Source organism: Protopterus annectens, chromosome 1.part0, assembly GCF_019279795.1.
Source record: "Protopterus annectens isolate FY-2018-M chromosome 1.part0, PAN1.0, whole genome shotgun sequence".
Lineage (NCBI taxonomy): Eukaryota > Metazoa > Chordata > Ceratodontiformes > Protopteridae > Protopterus > Protopterus annectens.
In genome coordinates this window covers 1,358,372,231-1,358,398,285 of record NC_056725.1, presented here as the reverse complement: position 1 = coordinate 1,358,398,285, position 26,055 = coordinate 1,358,372,231, and the positions used below count along the sequence as shown (strand labels likewise).

At 41.1% G+C, this 26,055-nt stretch overlaps 1 protein-coding gene across 1 annotated transcript in view; it reads right to left on the bottom strand.

Moving 5' to 3' along the window:
* Positions 1-26,055, bottom strand: part of AK9 (adenylate kinase 9) — a 2,653,312-nt gene that overhangs the window by 1,547,418 nt on the left and 1,079,839 nt on the right. The window contains exon 19 of the mRNA XM_044066804.1: positions 4,654-4,808. Coding sequence (XP_043922739.1) covers positions 4,654-4,808 — 155 coding nt within the window. The remainder of the gene's footprint in view (positions 1-4,653; positions 4,809-26,055) is intronic.

The window sequence follows — 26,055 nt, the reverse complement described above, 5'->3', positions numbered from 1 at the left end:
GACAGCAGTTGCAGGACTTACTGCATAAAGCATATTTTGTTAATGGGGGTCTTGAATGCTCATATCAGGACAGATAGAACAGGATGTGAGGACTGCCTGGATCCACACAGGTGGGGCAACAAGAATGAAGACTTCTGTCTGGAAAATGGCACAATTGTGGCAGCACATGGTTCACCAAGAGAGACATTCACAAGATAACATACAAGAGTGGTCAACATGCAACTCAAGTAGACTTCCTCCTGGTAAGAAATATAATTAGAGATTGCAAAATCATCCCCTGTGAAATTAGTGGCCCACAGCAAAAACACAGGTGGCCAGACACAGCTGCAAGCAGTGGTCAGAGAAGGCCCTAAGGTCGACAGACATTAGGCTGATGACCTGCACTGAAGTGAAAGCACAGAAGTTTAAGAAAATACTTAGGGCTCTAGCACTGCAGGAAGAAGAAGAAATGGGTGGAGTTGAGGAAGAATGGCAGCATCTCAAAACAGTATGTATGAAGACTATGGAACAGATATATGGGTGACCCAGGTATGGAAATAAGGTACTTAAGGAAAGCGGTTGGTAGAATATGGCATCCACAAAGTTATGAAAAGAAAGAAGGAATTCAGGAAGAAATGGGAAATAGAAACTATGGAGCAAGCTAAGAAGGAATATCAGTTGACTAACAATCAGGCTAAGAGAGCGGTTGCAATGGCAAAGAATAAAGGCATCAGAGAAACTCTATCAGTTTCTAGAATGTGAATCAGCAGATGACACAAAGGAACTCTATCAGGTTGCAAGGCAAAGACAAAAAATAAATAAATAAAGAAGATAAACATCAGAAACCATTCATAATGGACACCTGAAACAATCTGCTCATTAATCCAGAGGACAGCAAAATGGAAGTACTTCCAGCAGCTTCTGAATGAAGAAAACCACACAGAATCTATACTTCCCCATGCACACCTTACAGAGATGAGAAAAAGAGTCCAACTGGGTATTGCTAAACATGGAAAAAGCATATGACAAGGTCCCAACATAGCTGATTTGGGCAGGCCTGGGATGGTTCAAAGTCCTAGAAACATTGGTAGGATTAGTGCAGGCAATGTAAAATGACTCACTAACACAAGTACAAACAGTAGTGTTCAGACTTACAGATGGGATCCCAAAGAGAGTGAGTGTGCATCAGGGTTCACATCTGAGCCCACTGCTGTTAATACTTGTGATGGACTATATTAGCAAACAGGTCAGAGGGGATAGATCAACAACGTTACTGTATGTAGATAATATCAGCTTATAAGTAGGCTCTAAACAAGAACTTCAGCAAGTGATAGTAGACTGGATTGAAAACCTGAAGGCACATGGGATGAACCTGAGTACAGTCAAGACTGCTGCCATAGCAGCAAATGGGGGACATCAGAAGAAGCTGAACATTGTGATAAAATGGAAAATAGTGAAAAAGGTTAAAAGCTTCAAGTATCTGGGAGGGGTGGTTGAGGAAAAGGGAAATCTAAATGAAGAGGTCAAAGCTAGAATCAGATGTGCTACAGCCAAAGAAAACACAGTATTGGGGCTAGTGCACAACAGAAGAATCCCAAAGAAGCTGAAAAGTAAGGTGTACAAACAATGCTGTGACTAGTGCTTCTTCATGGCACAGAAACCTAGGCAGAGAAGGTAGAGAAGCTGAGGAAGCTTGAGATGATGGAAACAAAATGCCTGAGATAGGTGATAAGAAATGAGGACATCAGAGCAGAAATCAAAGTAGCCCCAGCTGCAGAAAAAGTTAGTGGTTTAGTCACCTGTGCATGAAAGCAGAAGACAATTAGGTGAAAAAAATTGGGAATGTCAGAAGAAGGCAAGATGAAATGGGGATGTCCACCTAAGAGATGGATTGATGAACTGCATGAGGAAAGGCATGTGGCAGTCAGGAAAAGTAATCAAAGAAGGTAGGAGAGTGGCATTAAATCAAGAAAGGTGGCAACAGTTAACTCAACACTCCAACACCATATGGCCAAAGCATTTGATACTATTCCCCACTCGGGTAAAATTGATAAACTCTCTCAACTAGGTAGCAATCTGTATGTTACCAGATGAGTAGCAAACTGGCTCATTGATAGGAATCACCTAGTCAAAACAGGGGAGGCCACCTCAAGCAGTAGACCCGTAATGAGCGGTTTATCACAGGGACTGGTCTTGAGGCCTCTGTTGTTTGGGATATACTTTTCTGAAATGTAGAACAAAACCAGTGGGCTTTGGTTGACCAAGTTTGCAAATGACTGCAAGTTGGGCACTGTCATCAATTCCCCTAGTGATGTGAACATCCTCCAAGAGGATCTCCTCCAAACAAATGACTGGTGCCAGAAACATGGCCTCAAACAGAATGCCAAAAAATGCATCATCATCTCCATTGGGGAGAGTGACATCCCCACAAATTATCACATTAACAAGTTTCTAAGCATGCAATCAGTTGTGAGGGACTTGGGCACCCAGGTTGATAGGAAACTGACTTTTGACCACCATATTGCCTCCACTGTACGGAAAGCTTTCTACATGGCCCACCTCATTAGTAAGAGTATCTCATCCAGGGACAAGGTGATCATAACATCACTGTATTCTTCCCTTATAATACCCATTACTGAGTACAATGCCCCTTTTGGCATATATCTCACAAAGCACATGCAGCAGCTGGAGAGACCACAGAGGTTCCTCACCAGGAGAATCCAGGACCTCAAACATCTAACCTACAAAGATAGGCTAAAAGCCCTGTCCCTCTACTCAGTCTCTTACATACTCCTCAGAGGTGATCTCTGTCTGTCATACAAAGCAATCTCAGACTCAGTCTTGATGGGACTGCTGCATATCCACAAGTCAAGCTCCACTTGAATAACCTGCATGCATGACCACAAGTTGGTCTATATCATCAATAGGACTTATTGTTGGGACAGATTTGTGTATCAGAGACTCCTCTTTCTGTGGAAGAATCTCACTCTCCACGTCAAGCAGAGTACCTCATTAACCCTTGTTAAGTGCAACCTGGATAACTGGATGGGGAACAGAAAATACACCCCTGGGATTCTACCTGTGTCCCTGCTGGACAGGGACATCGGCTGCTGACTTGTTGGAACTTGGGCTAAATTCTTGGCTAGGCTTGTAAGGACCCCAGAGAAAATAGCCTTGTAACTTCCTATGATCCTATAGTCTCCAGAGCTGTGGATGGGGGTAAGGCGGTCCACACAGCCTATCTGGACCTCGCCAAGGCCTTCAACACCATCCCTCACTCTGGACTCATAGTTAAACTTACTAAGCTGGGCATTAATCCCTATGTCACTCGATGGGTTGCCAACTCGCTTACTGACAGAACTCACACTGTAAAAGTAGCCAACTCCAAATCCGTCTCCAGACAAGTGACAAGTGGAGTACCTCAGGGTTCAGTCCTGGGACCGCTCTTGTTTGGCATCTACTTCTCTGAAGTACAGGCCAACACTAAGGGACTCTGGCTAACAAAGTTTGCAGATGACTCCAAACTGAGAGCCATTACTGAATCCCCAAATGATGTGGATATTCTACAAAAGGGGTTTACAGAAACAGATGCTTGGTGCCAGAGCCATGGGCTCAAGCTCAATGCAAAGAAATGTATAGTTATCCCCTTTGGGAAAAAACATGTACCCGTGAATTACCACATAGGTGGCAGTACACTAAACACTGAAAGTGTGATAAGAGACTTAGGGACACAAGTGGACAGTAGTCTCACCTTCAATAACCACTTCGCCACAACAGTCAGGAAATACTTCTATGTGGCACACCTCATCACTAAGGGCTTTTCATCCATAAAAAAGGAGGTCCCTCATTAGACCCATTATAGAATACAACGCCCCATTTGGTATGTACCTCTCAAGACATCTGCAAATACCTCACTAAAAGAATCACAGGCCTAAAGCAGATGCCCTATGTTGACCATCTAAAAAAACTCCAGCCATACCCTGTCGCATATCATCTACTCAGAGGCAATCTCTGCTTAACATACAAGGCCATGTCAAACCCAGAGCTGTTGGACATGCTACACTTAAAGAAATCCCAATCCCTCAGAGCCACATGCTCCAGGGATCTAAACCTTATTATCACAATGAACAAAACATGCTGGAGGGATAGGTTCCTGGCCCAGGGACTCCCCAGACTCTGGAATAGACTGGCCATACATGTCAAGCAGAGTGCCTCTTTGGCCCTCTTCAAAAGGAATCTTGACGATTGGATGGGAGATAGGAAATTCACCATGGGGCTCATGTCAGTCATCCTGCTAGACAGGGGTCCAGAGAAGTAAATATTGTGGGAAGAAATAGCCAGGGAATTGTTATGGCTAGACTTGTATAGGCCTCAGGGCGATAGCCTAGCACCAACCTATGAATCTATGAAAATGGGAAAAAAGGGGTGACGGTGATGACTGCATCTGTCATAATATGTTTACATACAAATGTAGTGTTCTCCATATATGTGCACAGATATTTTATCATATTATCATATATGGAAATTTTCTCCTATGCCTCCATGAGAAATGGGTAATGACAAGTTAGACAACTCAAGCAACAAAGTAAACATGAATGAATTAATAAATGTCTGCATGTATGAATTATATCGACTGTATGTTACTATAAGATATTCTGTCTTCATTTCCTATACCTTCATGATGTTCTTTAGTTGATTCAAGCTTTGAATGACTCTTTTGTAATTTTGTGCCTTCATGTTGTTCTTCAGCTGATTCCAAATTTTGCTGACTCTTTTGTGTTTCATCTTGCTTCACTTCTGGGCTCGTTATGACTTCTGGTCCTGCTTGTCTGAAAGAAAATAATTGCCTCATTTGTCTTGCTATTATTATATATTTAAAAAAACTTAGAAAATGTGAATAAACAAAGATTGTTATTTTATGTAGTCATGTCAGTGAACACCCTAAACTAAAGGCAGTCCTACACTTTTCATATGTTTCTTATCTTGGAGTACCACCACTTTCAGTTTCAGTATAAAATCCTCAATTTTGTTCAAACTGTAGCTGAAAAGTATAATTGTTAAGACTATTCACCACAATGGTGAATGTTTGAATATAAGATCACTGCTGCAATAATAAAAGATGCATGAGAAATCAGCCAGATTATTAGGCACTTAACCCTAACATGTCAGGAATGGGTCACCAGTACAAAAGCAAGACTATGCAGTTTCAATTAAGGGTCATTAGATGGACAGCAATTACAAAGAGAAAACAAACTTACACTCTTACTGTTCTTTAGAGCCCATAAGGAGCTGAACAGTACTACTATACCAACAAGTGTTTTTGGATCAAGGCCATAAGGGGAAAGCATCAATACAGCCTGGAGGACTTAAGCAAGAAATAGATAACTACTAATATAAGAGCATCCAGAAAAAAGAAGTTATGTACCTACCGTAATGTTCCATGTTAGTTGTCTCCTCTTGCCTTCTTTCTTGCTGGTTGGGTTCGGAGCCGAGGCTCGGCCATCTACTAAAGCTCGAGAGCTACATACTGGCTCGAGGTCTCCCCATATCCCATGATGCCTGGCGCTAAAAACCCAGATCTCGTTTGGTGAGACTAATAGCAGACAAAATAATGAAGGAATCCTATCCTATCATACATAAGCCCAACTATAGAGACTACTAGGTAGAGTGGGATAGCCAGAGAAGACTCAGCCATTGTAAATCCATAGAGAAACTCTTCTCGGTCTAGTAGGATAGGGGGATGGAGGGTGGGACGCAAGAAAGAAGGCGAGAGGAGACAACTAACATTGAACGTTATGGTAGGTACATAACTTCTTTATGTTAAGTTGTCTATCTCGCCTTCATTCTTGCTGGTTGGGACAGCGTCCCTAGCACCTAATATCCTGGGTGGCTCACTGGAACAGACTCTTCAGAACAGTGGAACCAAAATCAGCTCTGCTCCTGGAAACCACGTCCAACTTATAATGCGAGATGAAAGTATGAGGATTTGCCCACGTGGCCGCTGCACAAATAGATTCCATGGGCAACCTAGCTTGAAAAGCAACAGAAGTGGCTAATGCTCTGGTGGAGTGGCCTTTAGGTTTAACAGGCAATTCTTTCGTCCTCAGCTGATAGATAAAGGTTATGATAGAAGTCAGCCACCTAGATAAAGTTACTTTTGATACTGGTAGGCCTTGTTTGCCCTCTGCATAAGAGAGGAAAAGCTGATCCGATTTTCTGAAGTCTTTAGTCCTATGCAAATAAAAGCGCAGTTGCCTGTGACATCTAAATGATGTAACTTATATTCTCCCCTGTTGGAATGGTTGGGAAAAAAATACAGGAAGGTCAATGGACTGGTTCAAGTTATTCTCAGAAGAGACCTTAGGAAGGAAGGAAGGATTAGTCCTAAGAGCAACCCTGTCTTTGTGGAACACTAGGTACGGGGGACGGGTACAAAGAGCCTGCAGTTCAGAAACTCTTCTCACTGAAGTAATTGCTACCAGAAAAAGTGTTTTCCAAGATAAAAACTTCAAAGAACAGGAAGCTGCGGGTTCGAAGGGGGGCAAAATTAGAGAGGCTAGAATCAAATTCAGATCCCACGGGGGGGGGGTGGAGGATCTCTAACCGGGGGCCTGAGCAGAGTGGTTCCTCTGAGGAAGGCCTTACAAAGCTTATGAGACATTATACTACTTTCTGAAAGGCCAATGTGAAAATTTGAAATTGCGTCTAACTGCACTTTAATTGTAGCGGAATCGGACACAGTATGAAAGAGCTCCACAAGAAATTCCAGGATGTGGTGAACAGGGGCTGAAAAGGTGTCTATATTCTTAGCCTCTGCCCAGGAAGAAAAACGTTTCCACTTACTACCGTAAGTTTTTCTAGTGGTAGACTTGTGCGATGATAAAATGATTTCACGCACCAATTGGGAGATTTCAGGAAGCCTGGCTAGGGTTGGAAGTGGAGCAAGCAAGCCGTGAGCTTGAGAGATTGTAGGGAATGATGACTATTATTTTCAGATTCCAATATTTTCAGAGGTAATTAAATAGTGCAAGCCGCATCATCACTGAAGATGTATGTTTTGACCATGAAGTACAATGTATTACTGAAAAGTTTTTGAAAAGGAGATATCTTTTATTTATTACTGATGAAGTCAAAACACATCAGAATGAGAAATTTTCCCCTATTCTGAAAAAAAAAAAGTATTAGTGTTCATGGAGTTACAACAAAAACAAATACAGATATTACTGATGAAAAGGTGTTTGCCCTACCAATAGCGATTTCTAGAGATAGTTTAGCAATCAAAAACATTGTTACAGCTAATTAGAAAATTATTATGGGCAACCATGATTTAGTTAAAGTTGTAGGTGATAAACCATAATCAATGTTTCAGTAGAACTCATTATTAAGCAAGCCAGCTTCTATTTTAGTTACATATTCGTCATATTCCATAAGCAGAGAAGCCACAGTGGGGCGGCGGTAGCATTGTCACCTCACAGTAAGAGGTTCTCCCATTCGATTCTCAGCTGGAGCGCCTTCTGTGTGGAGTTTGTATGTCCTCCCCGCGGTCGAGTGGCGTTCGAAAAATATGCGTAAATGGGTGTGCCTTCGTTGAAGGTTGGGCATCAGCCTGGCACCTCGGCACCGTAAAAATCTACTGCCAATCATTAGCAGACCGGAGTTCTGCTGTAGCAACCCCTAACTGGGAAAAGCCAAAAGAAGAACATTCGTCATATTCCATAAGCACGATATCCGTGCCTCTGTCTGCCTTCATTATCCTTAAAGTTTTGTCTTGGCTTAACTCTTTTAATGTCTTATATTCAGTGCTTGTCATGTTAAACCATTTTTTTTTTTTTTTTGCTGAAGGCATTGCGTATGTCTTGTTCACACACCTGTAAAAAGGTTTTTAGTGAATTGTGTGATGCAGGGTTAAAGGTGTTTTTTTTCTCGGAGTGGTAATCATAAACTGCAGTGGTTGCATGTCAGGTGAATTTTCTGTATTTTTGTCTAAAAGCAACTTAAGGTTCAATTTTCTTGCGTATAAATGTAAATCCAAAAAACATTAGGTAAAATAGCTTCTGTGCCAGGATGAATGTTAAGTCCCTATTCAGAATTTGTAATTGTTCAGTGGTCAGTTGTCTGTTTGTAAGAATATAGACCACAAAGTTGCTACGAGTAGGGTTTAGTTGTATGGGAAAGGTGACTGTCTTCTCCTGTTTTTCCTGGTGCTCATTCCTGGACTAGTGGGTCGATCCCTCCCTCTCCCTCCTCCTCTCCCTCTGCGGCTGATCTGTGGAGTAAATCTTGTGGTCGAGAATCTGTCAGTCCTGTCCCACGTTGTGTGCAGAGGTATTAGCAGCAACATAGGTAGCTGGAATGTAACGGGGAAGGGTATGACTATTATTTTCAGATTCCATATTCATTTATTCATTTGTGGATTTATGGAAGTTAAGGTTGTAGGTAGGTTACTTCGAGGCTGAATCTTCTGTTGTGGTACACTTTCCTGGTGATTAATATGAAGAATCGGTTGCCTTGTCTTTATCAGGTTAATACCTTGTAGGCTTTTAACTGGGTATATTGTTTCATAGGTTCATAGGTTCATAGGTTGGTACTAGGCTATCAGCCCTAGGGCCTATACAAGCCTAGCCATAACAATTCCCTGGCTATTTCTTCCCAAATTATTTACTTTCCTGGACCCCTGTCTAGCAGGGCGACTGACGTGATCCCTGGGGTGAATTTCCTTTCTCCCATCCAATCATCAAGGTTCCTCTTGAAGAGGTCCAAAGAGGCACTCTGCTTGACATGTATGGGCAATCTATTCCAGAGTCTGGGGAGTCTCTGGGTCAGGAACCTATCCCTCCAGCATGTTTTGTTTATTGTGATGACAAGGTTTAGATCCCTGGAGCGTGTAGCTCTGAGGGATTGGGATTTCTTTAAGTGTAGCATGTCCAACAGCTCTGGGTTTGACATGGCCTTGTATGTTAAGCAGAGATCGCCTCTGAGTAGACGATATGCGACAGAGTATAGCTGGAGTTTTTAAGGCGGTCAGCGTAGGGCATCTGCTTTAGGCCTGTGATTCTTTTAGTGAGGTATTTCTGAGGCCTTTCCAGTTGTTGCAGATGTCTTGAGAGGTACATACCAAATGGGGCGTTGTATTCTATAATGGGTCTAATGAGGGATGAGTACAGTGGGACAATGACCTCCTTTTTTCTGGATGAAAAGCCCTTCGTGATGAGGTGTGCCACATAGAAGGATTTCCTGACTGTTGTGGCGATGTGGTTATCGAAGGTGAGACCACTGTTCACCTGTGTCCCTAAGTCTCTTATCACATTTTCTGTGTTTAGTGTACTGCCACCTATATGGTAATTCATGGATACATGTTTCTTCCCAAAGGGGATAACAATACATTTCTTGGCACTGAGCTTGAGCCCATGGCTCTGGCACCAAGCATCTGTTTCTGTAAGGCCCTTTTGTAGAGTATCCACATCATTTGGGGATTCAATAATGGCTCCCAGTTTGCAGTCATCTGCAAACTTTGTTAGCCAGAGTCCCTTAGTGTTGACCTGTACTCCAGAGAAGCAGATGCCAAACAAGAGCGGCCCCAGGACTGAACCCTGAGGTGCTCCACTTGTCACTTGTCTGGAGCTGGATTTGGAGTCGGCTACTTTTACAGTGTGGGTTCTATCAGTAAGCCATTTAGCAACCCATTGGGTGACATAGGGATTAATACCCAACTTAGTAAGTTTATCTATGATTCCAGAGTGGGGGATGGTGTCAAAGGCCTTGGCAAGGTCTAGATAGGCTGTGTGGACCACCTTACCCTTGTCCATGGCTCTGGAGACTGATTCAAAGAAGTCAATCAGGTTCAGGAGACAAGATCGGCCCTTCACAAACCCAAACTGGGTGGGGTCCAGTGTTTGAAGGTTGAAAATGTCTTTGTTTATAAGTTCCATGATAATACGCTCCATGGCCTTGCAGATAAGGCTTGTCAGACTGATGGGACGGTAGTTTCCGGGATCCAAGGTGGATCCCCCCTTGTGGATTGGGATAACTGTAGCTCTGCGCCACTCAGTGGGCACGAAACCTGAGGTGAGGCTATGATTAAACATGACACTTAGGTGAGGTGCCAGTTCATATTGTAGTTCATGTAGTACACAGCCCGGGATGTCATCTGGTCCCATGGATGCTGTATTCTTGGCTTTAGAGAGTGCGTTTTGTACCTATGTGGCCGATATTACTGGAATTTGGCAATCTTCCGGTATTGAGATGGGCCATTTAGGGGGTGAGAGGGGGGTGAAGTTGGCACTGAATCGATCTGCCAGGATATTGGCAATATCCTTTGGATCAGTATATTTATTGCCATTCTGTTTTAGCTCAGAGCAGATCTGAGCATTGCCATTTAGATTATTGACATAGTTATACAATGCTTTGTGGTTGTCTTTGGAATCTTTGGCAATTTTATTTTCATAACTAGCTTTGGAGGATTTTATGAGGCATCTCAGTTTCTTACTGAGGCTAGTAAGGGAGTTTTTTGCATCCTGGGATTTTCCTCTTTTCTGCAAAAGTTTCTTCCTTTTGTTGTAAAGTTTGTTTATGGCAGGGGACCACCAGATTGGCTTCCTTTTTTTGGATGAGAGCATTTTGGTTCTATTTGGGATGGCACGATTCATGCATGAGTGGATGTGCTCGTACAGTGCCTTAGTGTAGGATTCAGCAGTTGAACTTTCAGTTCCCATCTGCATGGGTGTCATGAAGTTTGTCACTTCTGACTTGAGTAGCATGAAGTTGGCTTTGGAGAAGTTTTTATGGTGGTTTCTTTACTGGGGGGTGGGGTGGGATGTGGATGTTAAGGGTGATTAGCTTATGGTCAGACCTGACTAACGAGGGGGTGACTATAGGTATGGAGCATTGATTTGCCATGTTGGTAATGACCAGGTCTAGGATATTGGAGCCACTGGTGGGACTATAGATTAGTTGATCCAGGGCATTGGAATTTATGAATTCCAAGAACCGCTAGCAAAGGTGTTGGGACATGAGTAGTTTTCCCAGTTAATGGCAGGGTAGTTAAAATCACCCAGTATTAGGGTGTTTGGTTCTATCTTAATATTTTCCAGTATGTTTAAAAAGGTGTAGTGAGAATCTTGGGGTATGGTGGGGGATCTGTAGCAAGCTACAATTTGGATTGCAGTCTTACCTAGTGTTAGTTGCACTTGGAGAATTTCAGACACATTGTGCTGGCCAACTAGCCTGGTGGTGTGAATATCCTTGGTGAATATTGACACTCCTCCACCTTTAGTGTTTCGGTCCTGGTTTGGTGGCCGAATATTGCTCAAGATCCCTCTGTAATTTCTGCCTTTTTTATTGAACTACTGTAGCAATGTGTCTGTTAATGTGCGGAGTAATTCCTTCATAAATATGCTGTAACAGGTTTATGACTGAATGCAATTCTGAAATGTCCTGTTTCAACATAGTAAGCCTTTCTTGGTTATTTATATATAGTTTTATATATATATATATATATATATATATATATATATATATATGTATATATACATATATACACACACACACACACACACACAAAAAACACGTGTGTGTGTGTGTATGTGTGTGTGTGTGTGTGTGTGTGTGTGTGTGTGTGTGTGTGTGTGTGTGTGTGCGTGCGTGTGTGTGTATATATATATATATATATATATATATATATATATATATATATATATTGTTTGTTTGTTTGTGTCTTTCGGCTTTTCCCGGTTAGGGGTCGCCACAGCGGAACTCCGGTCCGCTAATGATTGGCAGTAGATTCTTACATGCTGGCTTGCTGGGCCTAACACACAACCTTCAACGAAGGAACACCCATTCACGCATGCCGCCACACAGATATATATATATATTTTTTTTTTTTTTTTTTTTTTTTTTTTGCCAGAGCTCTGTTCTAAACCATCCTGGGGAATGACTGCTCTCAAATTACTTACACAGGTCCATTAAGAAAAGGTCATGTTAGAAAGGATCTAAGTTAAGTAGTACTGCTTGGCCCAGCATGGTGCTAAAGCTTAGCTTGACTTGATGTGACTTTAATTTATCCTAACATAAACTTCTGTGCTACTTCCTCTATCTGTTGCTTGCCTGTTGTTCACGTTAAGAGTGTACCCATCAATATTTTGATCTATACTGGAATCAAGGAAATAGGATTCAGTGACTATTTGATATGCAAGTCCACATGCCTTAGCCTGCACTCAAATCTTCCTTATTTCCATGCAGAGTTCTAGCATTTGTTTAAAATAAGGATGTATCATCATCAAATGCCCTCAGATTTTTGTTTTTGGTCCAATCCATGATGCCAAAAAAAAGAGTGGACGATATGGTTACCTTTAATAAGCTGTGTCAAAAATTCATTACCTCTGGCAATCAAATGAATACTATCTCTTGTAAACTTTTCTCTTTAATCATGACATTTAAGTGATGCATCCAACAGCTGAAGCTCTGACCTGAGTAATGAGTTCTTCAGCAACTCATTTATTTTATCTTACTATATCCTCTCCACTGAACTGTAATAACAAATGTGCAGCTGTTATTTGTATCCCATATTTCCTTTTCCTTTTCAGTTCTTCATAGCTAATTAAATCCTAGACTGGGGTATTCATAGTCTGCAGTTTTTACCCCCCACCATAAGCATTATCATCTAATCTTTCAGTTTGCAATACTACTGTCAGTAGTAGTATTTTCTCTGAATCTCTCTAGTAACTAAACAGTGCTAAATTTCCAATGACTGTTTCTGAAAGGTTTGTTTCACAGTATCATCAGAGAGAGTTAATAGTTGTAGTTGACCCTTTGTCTTCAATTAAGACTGTTTAAGGCAAATTAATTGAAAATGTTCTGTCCTGTAATATTAGTCAGTTTTCAGTTTGTCACTTGCCTTGCATTTGATTAGGTTCAAGAATAAAATTTGAAAGGCCTAGCTAGGTTCAAAAAAATAAATTGACAGAAAAAATAATAAAAATAAGATAAAGGAGAAATGTTAGGGATCCAAGAATGGGCCATGAATGGAGTAGCACAGGATAGTCAAGAAGACCGAAAGAGAGATTGCTTATGACAGGGAACAGCTATTTGTCTCAGGGAACGTCAGGACAGCAGTGGATATAGGATCTACAAAAGAATGGGAGAGCTTCACAGTAGAATATAGGAGTCAAAGGTGTTAGTGGATTATATAGTCAGACATGAAAGTATAGAATGGGACTGCAGAGGAGGGGGCAACAAGAGGCATTCTGACAGGATGGGGTAATCAGAGATTGCCAGGAGAGTAGAGGCAAGTGTTGTGGTCTTGAGAAAGCTGAAGTGTAAAAGTTAGAAATACAACCACAAAATGGAGGATTAGGAACTGGGGTGGAATGGAATATACAAAGAGTAGTGACAATGGGAAAAGTCTTGGGGCTGCTAGGAGGATGGTAGTACACTTAGTACAATAGTGGTCATACTTTTAAACTAAGATGAAAAGAAGGAGGGAGAGTGACAGAAGCAAAAGAGGGATGTAGGTCTTCAGAAATAAAACCAGAGGAGGCCACCACAGATAATGCCATTGCATGGTTAAGAGCAGGAAAAACGAGTAAGGATTAAAATACAAAAATGATAGTATGTGATTTCAAAAGAGTGGATCACATTTGCTACAGAAGGTGGTTTAGGATGAGCTAGGAAACTGGAAGCCAATCAAATGAGTAAATTCTCACCCACCCATCCTCCTGGGAGTGCAAGAGGGTTGGCTCCCTGAAAGAAATTCTCTGGAGGTTCGTAGAACGTGGTTTTGGTGATTTTTTTTTTTTGAAAGAGCAGTTCATGACTTGACATGCTTCCTCAGAGTTTATAGCCCCACTATATAATCTTTCCATACTAGGCCCATCATTGAATAATAAATTCATCTCAATTACCTTCCCACACAACAAAAAGATCGACAAATCTTTTATAAAAATTAATACACTTCTTAAAAGGATTGGTCAAAGACAACACATATGTCTCTTCCCACATGTACATGACAATATTCACATAGGTATTTGCAAATGCTGTTCCCATTGCTACTCCTCTTTCTTGATAATACAGACGAGTGTCAAAAATAAAAATATTTGATGTTAAAACCATTTTTAATAGGTCACACAATAGTCTGATCTTCTCAGTATCATAGTCTGAAAACTTCTCCAAAAATATTCTGACACAGTCAACACCATGTATGTGAGGTATTGATGTAAACAATGAATCAACGTCCATTGTCACCATATGGGAACTAATAGGAAGTTGTCCACTTGACCATTCGTACAACTGCTTTAAAAAGGTGTTAGTGTCTATTAAAATAGTTTCTCTTTTCTCTAATACAGGTCTTAAATTTTTCTCTAGAAACTTAGACAGGGTTTCTGTAACCCACCCACAAGCAGACACAATAGGCCTCATGGGTGGGTTAGTCCGATCCTTGTGCAGCTTAGGTATCCCATAAATAACAGGTATTTTTGGATTTTCTACAAACAGTCAAACGTTCTATCATTAAGCTTACCACTATCATGGAAAACAATGCTTCCTTTAATTTGAGACATACGTGATTACTTTCACTCCTTGTAATGTTACTATATTCATCCTCTTGTAACATAAGCTTCATTTTTTTCCATATAAAAATCTTTACTCATTACAGCAATGCCTCCCCCTTTATCTGCATTTTTATTACAAGGTCTGAATTATTTATCAAAGAGTGAATAGCAGCATTCTCTTCATTAGTTAAATTGTAAAATGTGGATACACTATTCTTCATATATAAATTATATATGTCTTGTTCTACCATCTTTTCAAAAACTTGCAAGTGGACATTATTAAATGGCACAAAGGTGTTACTTCATCTTAAACCAATAGCGTAATAGCCAGCATCAGCATTAGGAAAATGTTTTCAAACATAAATTACGTATAAAATATTTAACCTCAGTCAATGTTTCTGAAATGTCTGATACTGCAGATGGTACAAATGACAAGCCTTTGTTAAGCACAGATAGCTCTGCTTGTGTAAGTAAATGTGAGGATAAGTTAAATACCATATTTACTTGGTTAATTGGCTCCTCATGAAGGGACGCCTGCTGGAATCCTCGTTCATCACTCTGCTCACTAGACTCTGCATCTTCGTTCTCGGATTCGGCATGGGCAGGGGTTGATTTAGGAGAAGCGGAAAATCCACTGGATCCAAAGCATTCACGCGTACAGCATCCACGCATGCTGGTATATCTCGCTTCAATCCTCCTCCCTGTGATGGTGTCTTTGTCGTCCACCCAACTGGTGAGTTAAACTCATCCCCATCCGCAATGTCTTCTCCTGCAGCTATAAATTTTGACACATAAGCCATAACAGCAACTGGTAACTCATCTGTAGCAAGCCACCCTGTTACACCACTCTGCAAACCAATTCTGGTGTTAGGTATCCCTTCTTCTTCTTCTGGTATTAGTGCCACTTCTGGCATTATTTCCACTGTTAACAGACTATTAACAGACAAGCTAGTAGGAAATTCTCCTTGTTCAATTTGTTGTAGCAAGGGCGGTCCTTGCAACAGGGGTGGATCTATGTCGTTCAATCGCACATGCTGATTGGTCTCTACTCTCTCTCCTTCAGCCAAACAAAGACATTCCCCTTTTCAAAGTCTACGAGATCTCTTTGTGGCTTTTTCTTCTTGCCAGCAGCCAATTTCTTCTTAAAAGCTGCTAGCCTACCAAAAGAGTCACTTAAAAGCATGCCATACTCAGTAAAATCACCACATGAAACTAAATTATTATAAAGATCTTCAGCCTTGGAGCGGCATTCCTGTTCCATAGGCAAAAAATAAGCAATCATGAGTTCCATGTAGTTAAATGAGCAGCTTAGGTTTATCAGTTGCCATCTCCGTAATAAATCAGGGCATTTATCCCTGTAAGATGGCATTTTTAATATACGGAGGCCCCTTGGCACGACCTTATACTTCAAGTAGGCTTCAAACAAAAGCCGTTGCCATTGTAAATGTTTATAAGCCATCAAAGTATGCTCAAAGTCTCTCAACTTCAATTTAAAAGTGGAAAGCAAATTCACATAAACATTTTCATCTCCTGTGCTCTGTTCACACTCTATAGTCTCAGCTTCTATTAGTGGGTTGTGGTCTCTGACTTTTTAAATAGGGGTTATCCAGAGTCTGAAGTCCATGTTGCTAATAGGAGCATACAACAGCAAAGACTAAGTAGAGCACTTCAGCCCTATTTTGCTACTGTGAGTCAGGACAGAGTTAGAGCAGGACCGCAAGTAAATAAAATGAGGTGTGTGCATACCTATAACAGGAGCACTGAAGCAGTAAAAAATATTATTAGGCAACATTGGTCAATTTTGAGGGACGTCCCGGCATTAAAGGAAATAGTAGGGGATACAAAAGGAAGAACACTTTGAAACAGATGTTATGTTATAAGGAGCAATCCAAGGAATTCTTTAAGGTAGGAAATGTGAAACAAGGTACATTTAAATGTGGGAATTGTGTTTACTGCAAGCATATGTTCACAGAGAAATCCATTATACATCCCATGACAGGTAGAGAGTTTGTTTTACATGCATATGGGAATTGCAACACAAGCAATTTAATATACTTAGCTAAGTGTGAAATCTGTAAAGCTTTTTATGTGGGCATGACAAACATGAAATTTAAAGAGCGTATAGCCTGTCATCTCAGTAACCTTAGACATAGAGTAGTTACAAATGCTCTTAGTAAACACATTATAGAGAAAGGTGATCAACATAGTTTTAAGTATATGAATATAAAACATTTAATTGAAAATGAAGAGATGAGATGGATTTTAAGAATGAGAGTGTTTGTACCACCTGGTCTTAATGACAGTTTTACTTTAAAGCCTTATTTAAATATGCTGCATCAGAAGCTGTAATTAGAGTCATGTGACTTTTTAAAATGTATTTAAGTTATGTTGTTTAATTGATAGTATTTATTTTGCCTGAAGAAGCCTTGAAGGTGAAAGTGTTTACTTGCAAACTTGAACCTGGATTAAACATTTGTTGTTTTAGAGTGTTTCCAGTTTTCTTTTTCTTTTTGGAACTGTGCCACCAACCAGAGAGCCCACAGCCCAATCACATGGGTTGAGGAAGGACTGGTTCAGTAGGAATTGAGGACCAAAGGGAAGGTCCCGGAGCCAAAGTGAGGTCCACTACTGGCACCGAGGTGGGTGGTTCCAAGAGAGACATCAGAGCAGAAGGCTTTGGAACCAAAGCGGTGAAAGGAGGTGAATAGAATGGAGTCCAGGGAGAGATCAACCCAAATCCCATAGGGGAATGGGTACTGGAGGGCATGGGTATATCCCTGGCTGCCAGCAGCTGGTCCACAAGATGCACCACATTGAGTTCTGAAAGGCACCTGGTGGATCTAGTGGATACTCCTGATGGGGAGTCTGGTCGATCTAGGAATGGTCTATACACTTGGCCTAGGAACGGATCTACGGATGGGGAGTATCGGGTCCGTGGTGCGGGGTCTACCAGCACCAAAGTGTCAAGTTTGGAGACCGGAAGCAGAGGAGTCAAATCTTTTGTAGTCAGAGCTGTAATAGAGCTTGGTGTCAAAGGGGCACTCAGAGCCGATACAGCAGGTTGTGTTGTCACTGCAGAGATAGGCATTGAACGCATGCACTGTGCTGAAGTCATAATAGGCAGTGGTATGGTCAGTGCTGGAGACAATATCGGAGCCAAACCTGGCCCCGATAAAGTAACAGTCATAGTGCCAGGAGCAGATAATGTCGGAGCCGACGAGGCAGACTTATAATCCGAAGAAAGTTTTGTACCTTACGTTTGACAGACGTGCCCTGGTCACCCACATGTGAAAAGGGAACCAAACGGGACCTTTTTTTTTATCTTTCCTAAAAGGGGTTGAGACCTCCATCACAGAAAGGGCCTCTGAAATGGGCGATTTAAGTAGGCCCTTTAAAATCAAGTTATTTTTGTGCTCATTCTGAGTGCACTGGCTAAAACCTTGTCAAATTACACAGGGAGGCTGCACCAAAAGATGGGGCACCCCCAAGCAATAAACACAATCATTGTGAGAGTCACTGTAAGGAAGTTCACCCTTACACGAAGTACAGTGCTTGAAACCTGAAGTACCCTTCTTGTCAGACATCATGACAAGCTTACATAATCAAAAACTTCAAATCCAATGTCAAATCCAATTTAGTCTAGTCCAAAACTAAACAACAAACACACAGTACCTAAATCAAGAGCAGAAACACACAACTAGATAGAGAAGTAAAGAATACCAGCTATGGTATTCAAGGAATACCACAAGGGTAAGAAGAGAGGGCCGTACCACCAATGGTACTTAAAAGATTACCAAACAGGTAGAAGGAAAGAGAAAATGGGGTAGATCTAACTATAAAAGTGAAGCTCAATGAATACAAATCACTAATGATAAGAGAGTCAAACAACTTTCTCACAAAATATCGGAGCCGAAGCTGGGAGACCGTAGATTTACCCCTGGGATCTCCTCTGTGTCGCTGTTAGAGAGGGGCACTTTAAACTAACCTTAAATGGGCTATCTTCTGTGACCTACTATACTGGGGCACAGTCATCTAATCTAAAAGGGTGTCGAAAGCCAAACACACTCTGGCTAGGCTTGTAAATGCCCTACGGCAGATAGCCTAGTATCTACCTATGAACCTATAAACCTATGAAATATCAAAAAATTTCCACTTAGCTGAGAGCTCGGCTGAAACATGGCTTTACGGCTACACGGCAAATGAGATCTGAGGTAATAGGGAGAAGGCCATTGTGTGTAGAAGCTTAGCTCGAAGGTTTTTAGGCTGGCGCGAGCTTGTTAATGGGCCTCGGTACTGAACCCATCGGTGATGAATGGAAAGAAGATTAACAACATCAGATAAACAGTTAGGAATAGATAGGCTTATTATCTCCTGTTATAAGATGTACTGAGTTCTGATAATGAAGAAATTTTTCTCATGAGATTCAGCATCTCTGTCTCCTTTCCTTATGTCAGGAAGAGTTCCATCTAAACAGAGTTTATAACTGCCCCTAGGAATGTTCTCTGTGTCTAGACATAAGAGAAGAGTTCTTGCACTTATATGTCCATGCACCTAAATAGAGTTTTTAACTGCCCCTGGGAAAGTTCTCCTTGGGTAAGCAAAATGGAAGCGTCATTGTACTTATATGCCCAATGACTAGCATAAAATTATGATTACCTGTAGCTGCTGAAGTCACATTTCTTGAGTATGAACAACAGGCAGTCATCTAGCTAGGGAAAATTAAGACTGTTATTTCCTAAGACGTGTAAACACTGGAGCTAACCACTTCATAGACTCATAGGTTTATAGGAGATTACTAGGCTAACAGCTGTGCCACAAGTATCAGTGGTTAGGTAAGTGAAGTTTGGAGAGATAAGGTTCTGTGGTAGTTAATACTGACTTCCTCTGTTTAAGAGGGGCATGGGCACCATCATAGGGGTGAATTTGTGGTCACCCATCCATTGATCTAGGTTGCATTTGAAGAGCGTCAGGGAGGGGATCTGTTTCACGTGAATTGAAAGCTTGTTCCAGAGAAGTAGCAGTCTCTGGGAGATGTATCTATCTCTCCAGCATGGTCTGTTCGTGTCAGAAGCTAGGTTAAGATCCCTGGAGCGAGTGACCCTCTTGCAGTTTGATTTATGAATGTGTAGCATTTCTATCAGGCCGGGTCAGAGACTGCAGTGTAAGCCAGACCCAGGTTATCCCTTAGCAACCTGTAGGAGACAGAATACAGTGACAGGGCTTTCAGTCTTTCCATGTAAAACTTATTTTGTGTACCCTGTAATTTTTTGGTGAGAAACATCTGTGGTCTCTCTAATTGCTACAGGTGTCTGGTGAGGTACATCCAAAAAAGACCACTGTACTCAATTATTGGTCTGATTAGGGTTGAGTATAATGGAATTATAACATCCTTAGATCTAGATGTGATGCCTTTACTTATAAGATGTTCCACATACAATGATTTCCTTACTACTATGGATATGTGGTGGTCAAAGTTCAGACTACTATCAACCTGAGTACCCATATCATGTACTACTGGGTCTACACTTGGGGGGGGGTGCTGTCTATAATGTAATTAGCAGGGATGTCAGCTTTCCCAAAGGGAATAATAATGCTTTTTTTTTGCACTTAGCTTTAGTCTGTGGCTTTGGCACTAATCATTTGTCTGCATTATCCCTGTCTGCAGTATATTAACATCGTTGGGAAACTTGATTGCTCCCAGTTTGCAATTATCAGTGAACTTGGTCAGTCACATCCCTTCCAAATTTGCCTGGACTTCTGAGAAGTCCAAGCAAATTTAAGGTGGGAGGTTGGCATAATGGTTATGGTGTTTACCTTACAGACACAAGGTACATAGTTTGATTCTCATATGGGATAATTGGCTAGGTTTAAAATGGCTGAGAAGGGCCGTTAGCCTAGTACTAACCTCTGATCCTATGAAAAATAAATTCCGATTATTAAGGGGCCCAGCACAGAACCTTGTGGTATGCCACTGGTGACTGGTCTTTTGCTAGAGGTGTAATCACCCACTTTGACAGTATGTGTCCTGTCGGTGAGTCAGTTGGCTACCCATCTGGTAATGTAGAGGTTAATTCCGAAGTGGGAGAGTTTCTCTGTAATACCTGACTGGAGGATTGTGTCAAATGCCTTGGCTAGGTCAAGACTGCCGTTATGCACTGTCTTTCTCTTGTCCAGGGCTTTGGTGACTTTCTCGAAAAAGTCAACCATGTTTAACAGGCATGATCTACCTTTAATAAATCTGAACTAGGTTGGGTCCAGAGTTTTGGAGATTACCTATGTCTTTGTTAATAAGGTCCATAATGATTCTTTCCATGGCCTTGCAGATGAGGCTAGTCAATCCTATGGGCCTATAATTCCCAGGGTCAGTTGATGGCACCCCTTTGTGCAGAGGGATTTCATTTACTGTCCTCCATTCCACTGGAACACAGTCAGTTCACAGATTATGGTTAGACAGGGATCCAAGTGGGTCTGCTATGTCATGTTTTAAGTTCTTTAGAAGGCAACCTGGGATGTTGTCTGGTCCCACTGATGCCATGTTTTTGACCTTGGAGAGCACTCAGATGACCTACTCTCTTGAGATATTGGGCTGAAAAATTCTGGCAGGTATACTTTGAGGGATGACTGGAGGGGATGGGGGGGGGGTGAAGTTTGTTCCAAATTTGTCAGGTTGGCTGTTACTTCCAGTTGAGTATGGGTGATGCCATCCAGGTATTCCATTTTAGATTTCGGACATAGTTAAAGAATGCCTTATGATTATCCTTAGCTAGGGAGGCTATTTTTGCTTCATAATTAGCTTTGGAGGACTTGACAAGATTGCTAATTTGTTTTTTTAAGCTAGAAAGGGATTTCTTCCTCTGCTGAGCCAGTCCCCTCTTGTTCTTGGACATTAATTTCTTTCTCTTGTTGTACATCCTGTTTATATTAGGGATCCACCACAGTGGCTTGTTTTTTCTGCAAGATACCTCTGCATAGAAGTTTGTGTTATCTGCATTTGAGGGGGCTTTGAAACTTCTTATACCATCACTTAGCAGGAGGCAATTTGTCTTAGAAAACTTCTTAAGTCTTTTTGAGCTTGATGGAGTATCTGGTCTTATAATTACATTGATTTATGGTCCAATCTGACCAGGGAGAACACCACATGGGGGTGCAATGCTCTCCATGTTAGTGGGTATTGTGTCCAGGACATTTGAGCCTGTTGTGGGTGTGCTGACTAGCTACTCCAGATCATTTGCATTAACAAAGTCCAAGAACCTATGAGCCAGCATATTTGTGGTTGTGTATATTTTCCAGTTGATGGTAGGATAATTAAAATTACCCACAAATAAGTTACTGGGCTGTATGGCAAGTGACTCCAGTAAGTCCAGGTATGTGGTATGCTTTTCATGTTTCATGGTGGGGGACCTATAGCTAGCTATGATGTGGTAGAGGCTTTGCCTATAGTTAACTGGGCATGATATTGACTTCATTTTGTTTTATTTTTATTACAGTTATTCATTTCACCTGATTACTGCATATGTCATTTTTGCTTATGTTGTACTGGCTGCACTGGTTTTTTTCTTGGGTTTTGTATATTATCTACTATGTTATCTTTTTATGTTTGTATCGCTGGAGCTTTTCTACTCAGGTCTCCACTGAAAATGGGCCATTGGCTCAGATGGACTAACCCGGCTAACAAATGTCAAATAAATAAATAAATGGAGTAGCTCAAGACAGTCATACTGTTTGACCAGTCTTGAGGTGTACTTATCCTTAATGAAGAAGGATACATCTCATCTTTTGGTTCTTTCATTTTCAGTTTTTGGTTTGAACATATGGAATGCACTGTAGCCCTGCATGGCCGAGGTGCTTTCCCCACCTTTGAACCATGTTTGGATGACTGCACAGACATCAGCATCTTCCAAAGTGAGGAGTGCTTCCAGGGAGTACTGTTTTTTGTTTAGACTCCTAGTATTAAGCAATAGTATCTTGACTTTAGCTAGAAAGGATTTTGCCATGTTGGGAGGTTGGTTATTTTGGCACTGCCTAAAAAGGCACAATAGTTGTGGCTAACGCCTTTGAAATTATCCAAAAGCCTACAGTAGACAGGTGCAGACAATCTCTGGCAAAGCAGCATGGCCTGTCTACTATGTCTTCCCAGAATGAGAGATATTGTATCATCTTGGACTGACACCAGAAGCTAAGCCAATTGTTAAAGTCAATCGTTTTTTGTTTGTATTGTGACATTATCCTTGGAGAAGGCAGAATGCTGGGTAAGGCTAGGCTTATACCTGCCTGTGACACATAATCTGACAGCTCAGTCACGTCTCTCTTCATATAGCCCACTGAGGTACATCTCAAGTCATTCATCCCCATATGGATTATGACAGAGTCATACTGGTACTTGTGGTTGAGTGACTTCAGTGCTTGAGAGACTTGTCGGATCCTGGCACCTGACAGGCAGCTAACTGTAACCCACTCCTTATCCAGCCTGGTGAGGGGTACATCCCTGTGTCTCATAATGGAGTCACCTATGACCAATACGTTAGGTTTTGTGGTGTTACATATGTCTTACAGACTTATTTGTTGAGACACTGGTGTGTGTGTTATTATGTCTTATGGCTATTTATAAGCCAAACTGCAGATGTACAAATTAGGAATGAAAATGAGCAACCTGGAATCTCAAATGTTTTCTGTGGACAGGCATTATACAAAAGTAGAGATATGTATCCTGCATAACCAGAGCTGCTATGAAGGAATCATTTTCAGAGAAGGGCAATACTGTCTTTAGATATTTAATTCTGAACTATTTTGTTGAAACAAATTCATTGAGATTAAAAATGTGGATGTATCTTGTCTTTCTTAAGAACCAGTGAAAAAGGTTCAAATGAAAAACCTAATTCTCCAAGTGTTCTGGAACCTACAATATTGCCTTATTTTCTAATAATGGTTTCATTAAACCAAAAACATTCTGAAACTGAAGGGATGGTGTCAAGGAATTACAGATGTATGAGGTAACTGCTAGAACTCTACTGAATAACCTTGAAAATGGTCTGAAATGCCCACTTGTATGCTGTAATAGTCTCCTAAACTGTTGAAGAATCCTATAATTTACCCTACCAGGGGTACTGGGGATGGGTTTGTGCTAGATCCAGGAAGTTGCCAGTCAGATGCTCTCAGTTATTTAAAACTGCTTAATGCAACAGAAAATGGTGATTATATGACTTTACACTGTTTTGGGGACATGGTCTGTTTATGTTAGAAAGGTGGCCAGTTGATGGGGAGGCACATGAAAAAGTTGGTTCTCAAAAAGGTTTGTTTTGCTCTTGTTTTCCAAGTCTCCTATAATATCACTGACTGGCTTTCCAAAAAGTGTATCACGTGTAGCAGGGGTAGCTTGAATCTGTGCCTTTATATCCTCAGGGTTGGCTTCAGTCCTTAGTCAAGCATGCCTTCAAATCAGACCTCTTAACTTTCCCTATTTTGGAGGAATGTTCCTGTTTTCAAGACTGATTTATCCCTGAAAAGGATGTTTATTTTTGGAGTTATGTCCCTATTTTCAGGCTTAATTTACCCCTTCACACAATTTTCTGAATCCCCCTCATCACATGATTTTTTTTAAGCTAGTAAAGTAACCACAAAGAGAACCACATTACTAGACAAACATACTAGTGGCAAGAATAATTTAAAGAAACAGGACATATATCTTACATATCCCTTTTTTCTGAAGCAAAAATATATGACCTTGTGTGGTTGAATTTTGCAATACAGTTCATTAAAGTCTACAGATTTTACGCTGCTTGCTTGATAGTGTGCTTATTTTTTTCAGCATCATGGTCACTCTGTTTTTAAACATATTTCTAGGCAGTATCCCACATTCCTACTGGAAGGAAGAACAGTTATGTACTACTTGCTGTTCAGATGTTATGCTAATTAGATGCCTGGATTTTTAGCTGGATGTTTCTGTGTTTAAAGGTTTTTATTCCTATTTTCAATGTCTGCAAAACAAGGAGCATGCTTCAAATGGCAGTTCTAGAAATGCATTGCCTACACCATGGGTACATTTTCAAATGGTAACTATCTGTCATATCTGATGCAGAATACAGTTTACCTCACACCTCCCTCTGAAAAACTCTGAACAGTTCTCTTGCACATGACAAATCTGAACTCTGATAAGACACCATGAGAGCAAGACAATCCCATGCTATAAAGGCCAGGCCGCTCAAAATATACATTTTCTTCTTCCCATATCTGCTAATATCCCATTTCTCTACTGAATGGGGAGATAAGTTAATATTCTCTTTTGTTGGGAGGCTGAGTAGAAAAAAAATGATTGCTGGGTCTGCCTGAAGATTATTATGCAAGTGTAATCTAGCTCTAGGGGTTCTGCAAGATCTGTCTGCTCACTTAAGAGGAGAGGGCACTTGTATCTGGGTATCAACAACAAAAATAATTTATTAAAATACATGGTACAAACCATTTACGTTACTCACCATCTCTAAACAGCATCTTTTCTATAAAGGGTGCCCCTTCTGGCCATCCAAAAATGTTCTCCCATGTAATTAATTCTTACACTAAAAGTTATGTCTTCTGATGGCAACCATAATGACTGCAAAGAGATGTTCCCATGACCTAAGTGTAGCTCTGATGTTGATTGTCTGTATGACATGAAAGTCATATTTCTTCTCTTGAATCACAGATGAGTGTTTTACTTCTTTCCAATTTAGCATATCTATCAGGCCCTCTGGAGTTGTTAATTAACTGTAGCCTCCAAAAAGGCTTTGTGCCTCATGAATGGAGAACAGAAACAGTAATCCCTCTGCACAAAGGTGGGCCATCTACAGACCCTGGAAACTACAGATCCATAAGTCTCAACAGTCTCATATGTAAAGCCATGGAAATGATCAATAATGACATAGGAAAGCTCCAGACACTGGACTCAAACCAATTTGGTTTCATCAAAGGCAGGTCATACCTACTCAACTTGGTGGACTTCTTTGAGAAGGTCACAAAAGCAATGGATGAGGGCAAAATGGTTCACACAGCCTACCTTGACCTTGCAAAGGCATTTGACACAATCCTGCACTTGGGCATTATTGACACACTTAAGAAGTTAGGTACAGACCCTTATGTAACCCAGTGGATAGCCAGCTGACTCACTGACAGGACCCAGAAAATTAGAAGTGGGGAATCCACCTCTACAAAGAAGCCAGTCACAAGTGGAGTCCCTCAGGAATTGGTCCTGGGACCGCTCCTCTTTGGCACTTACTTCTCAGAATTCAAGCCCAATGTCAATGGCCTCTGGCTGACTAACTTTGCAGATAAGTGCAAATTAGGAGCTGTCACTGAATTGCCCATCGACACAAATGTTCCCCAGGAAGGGCTGACACAGACAAAAAACTGGTGTGAAAGCAATGGACTAAACTTAAATGCCAAGAAATGCATAATAGTATCCTTCTGGAAGTCATCCACCCCTGGTAACTATCATATTGACAACACACTCATAAGAGTCGACCCAGTAGTTAGGGACTTGGGGACACACATAGAAAGTAATCTA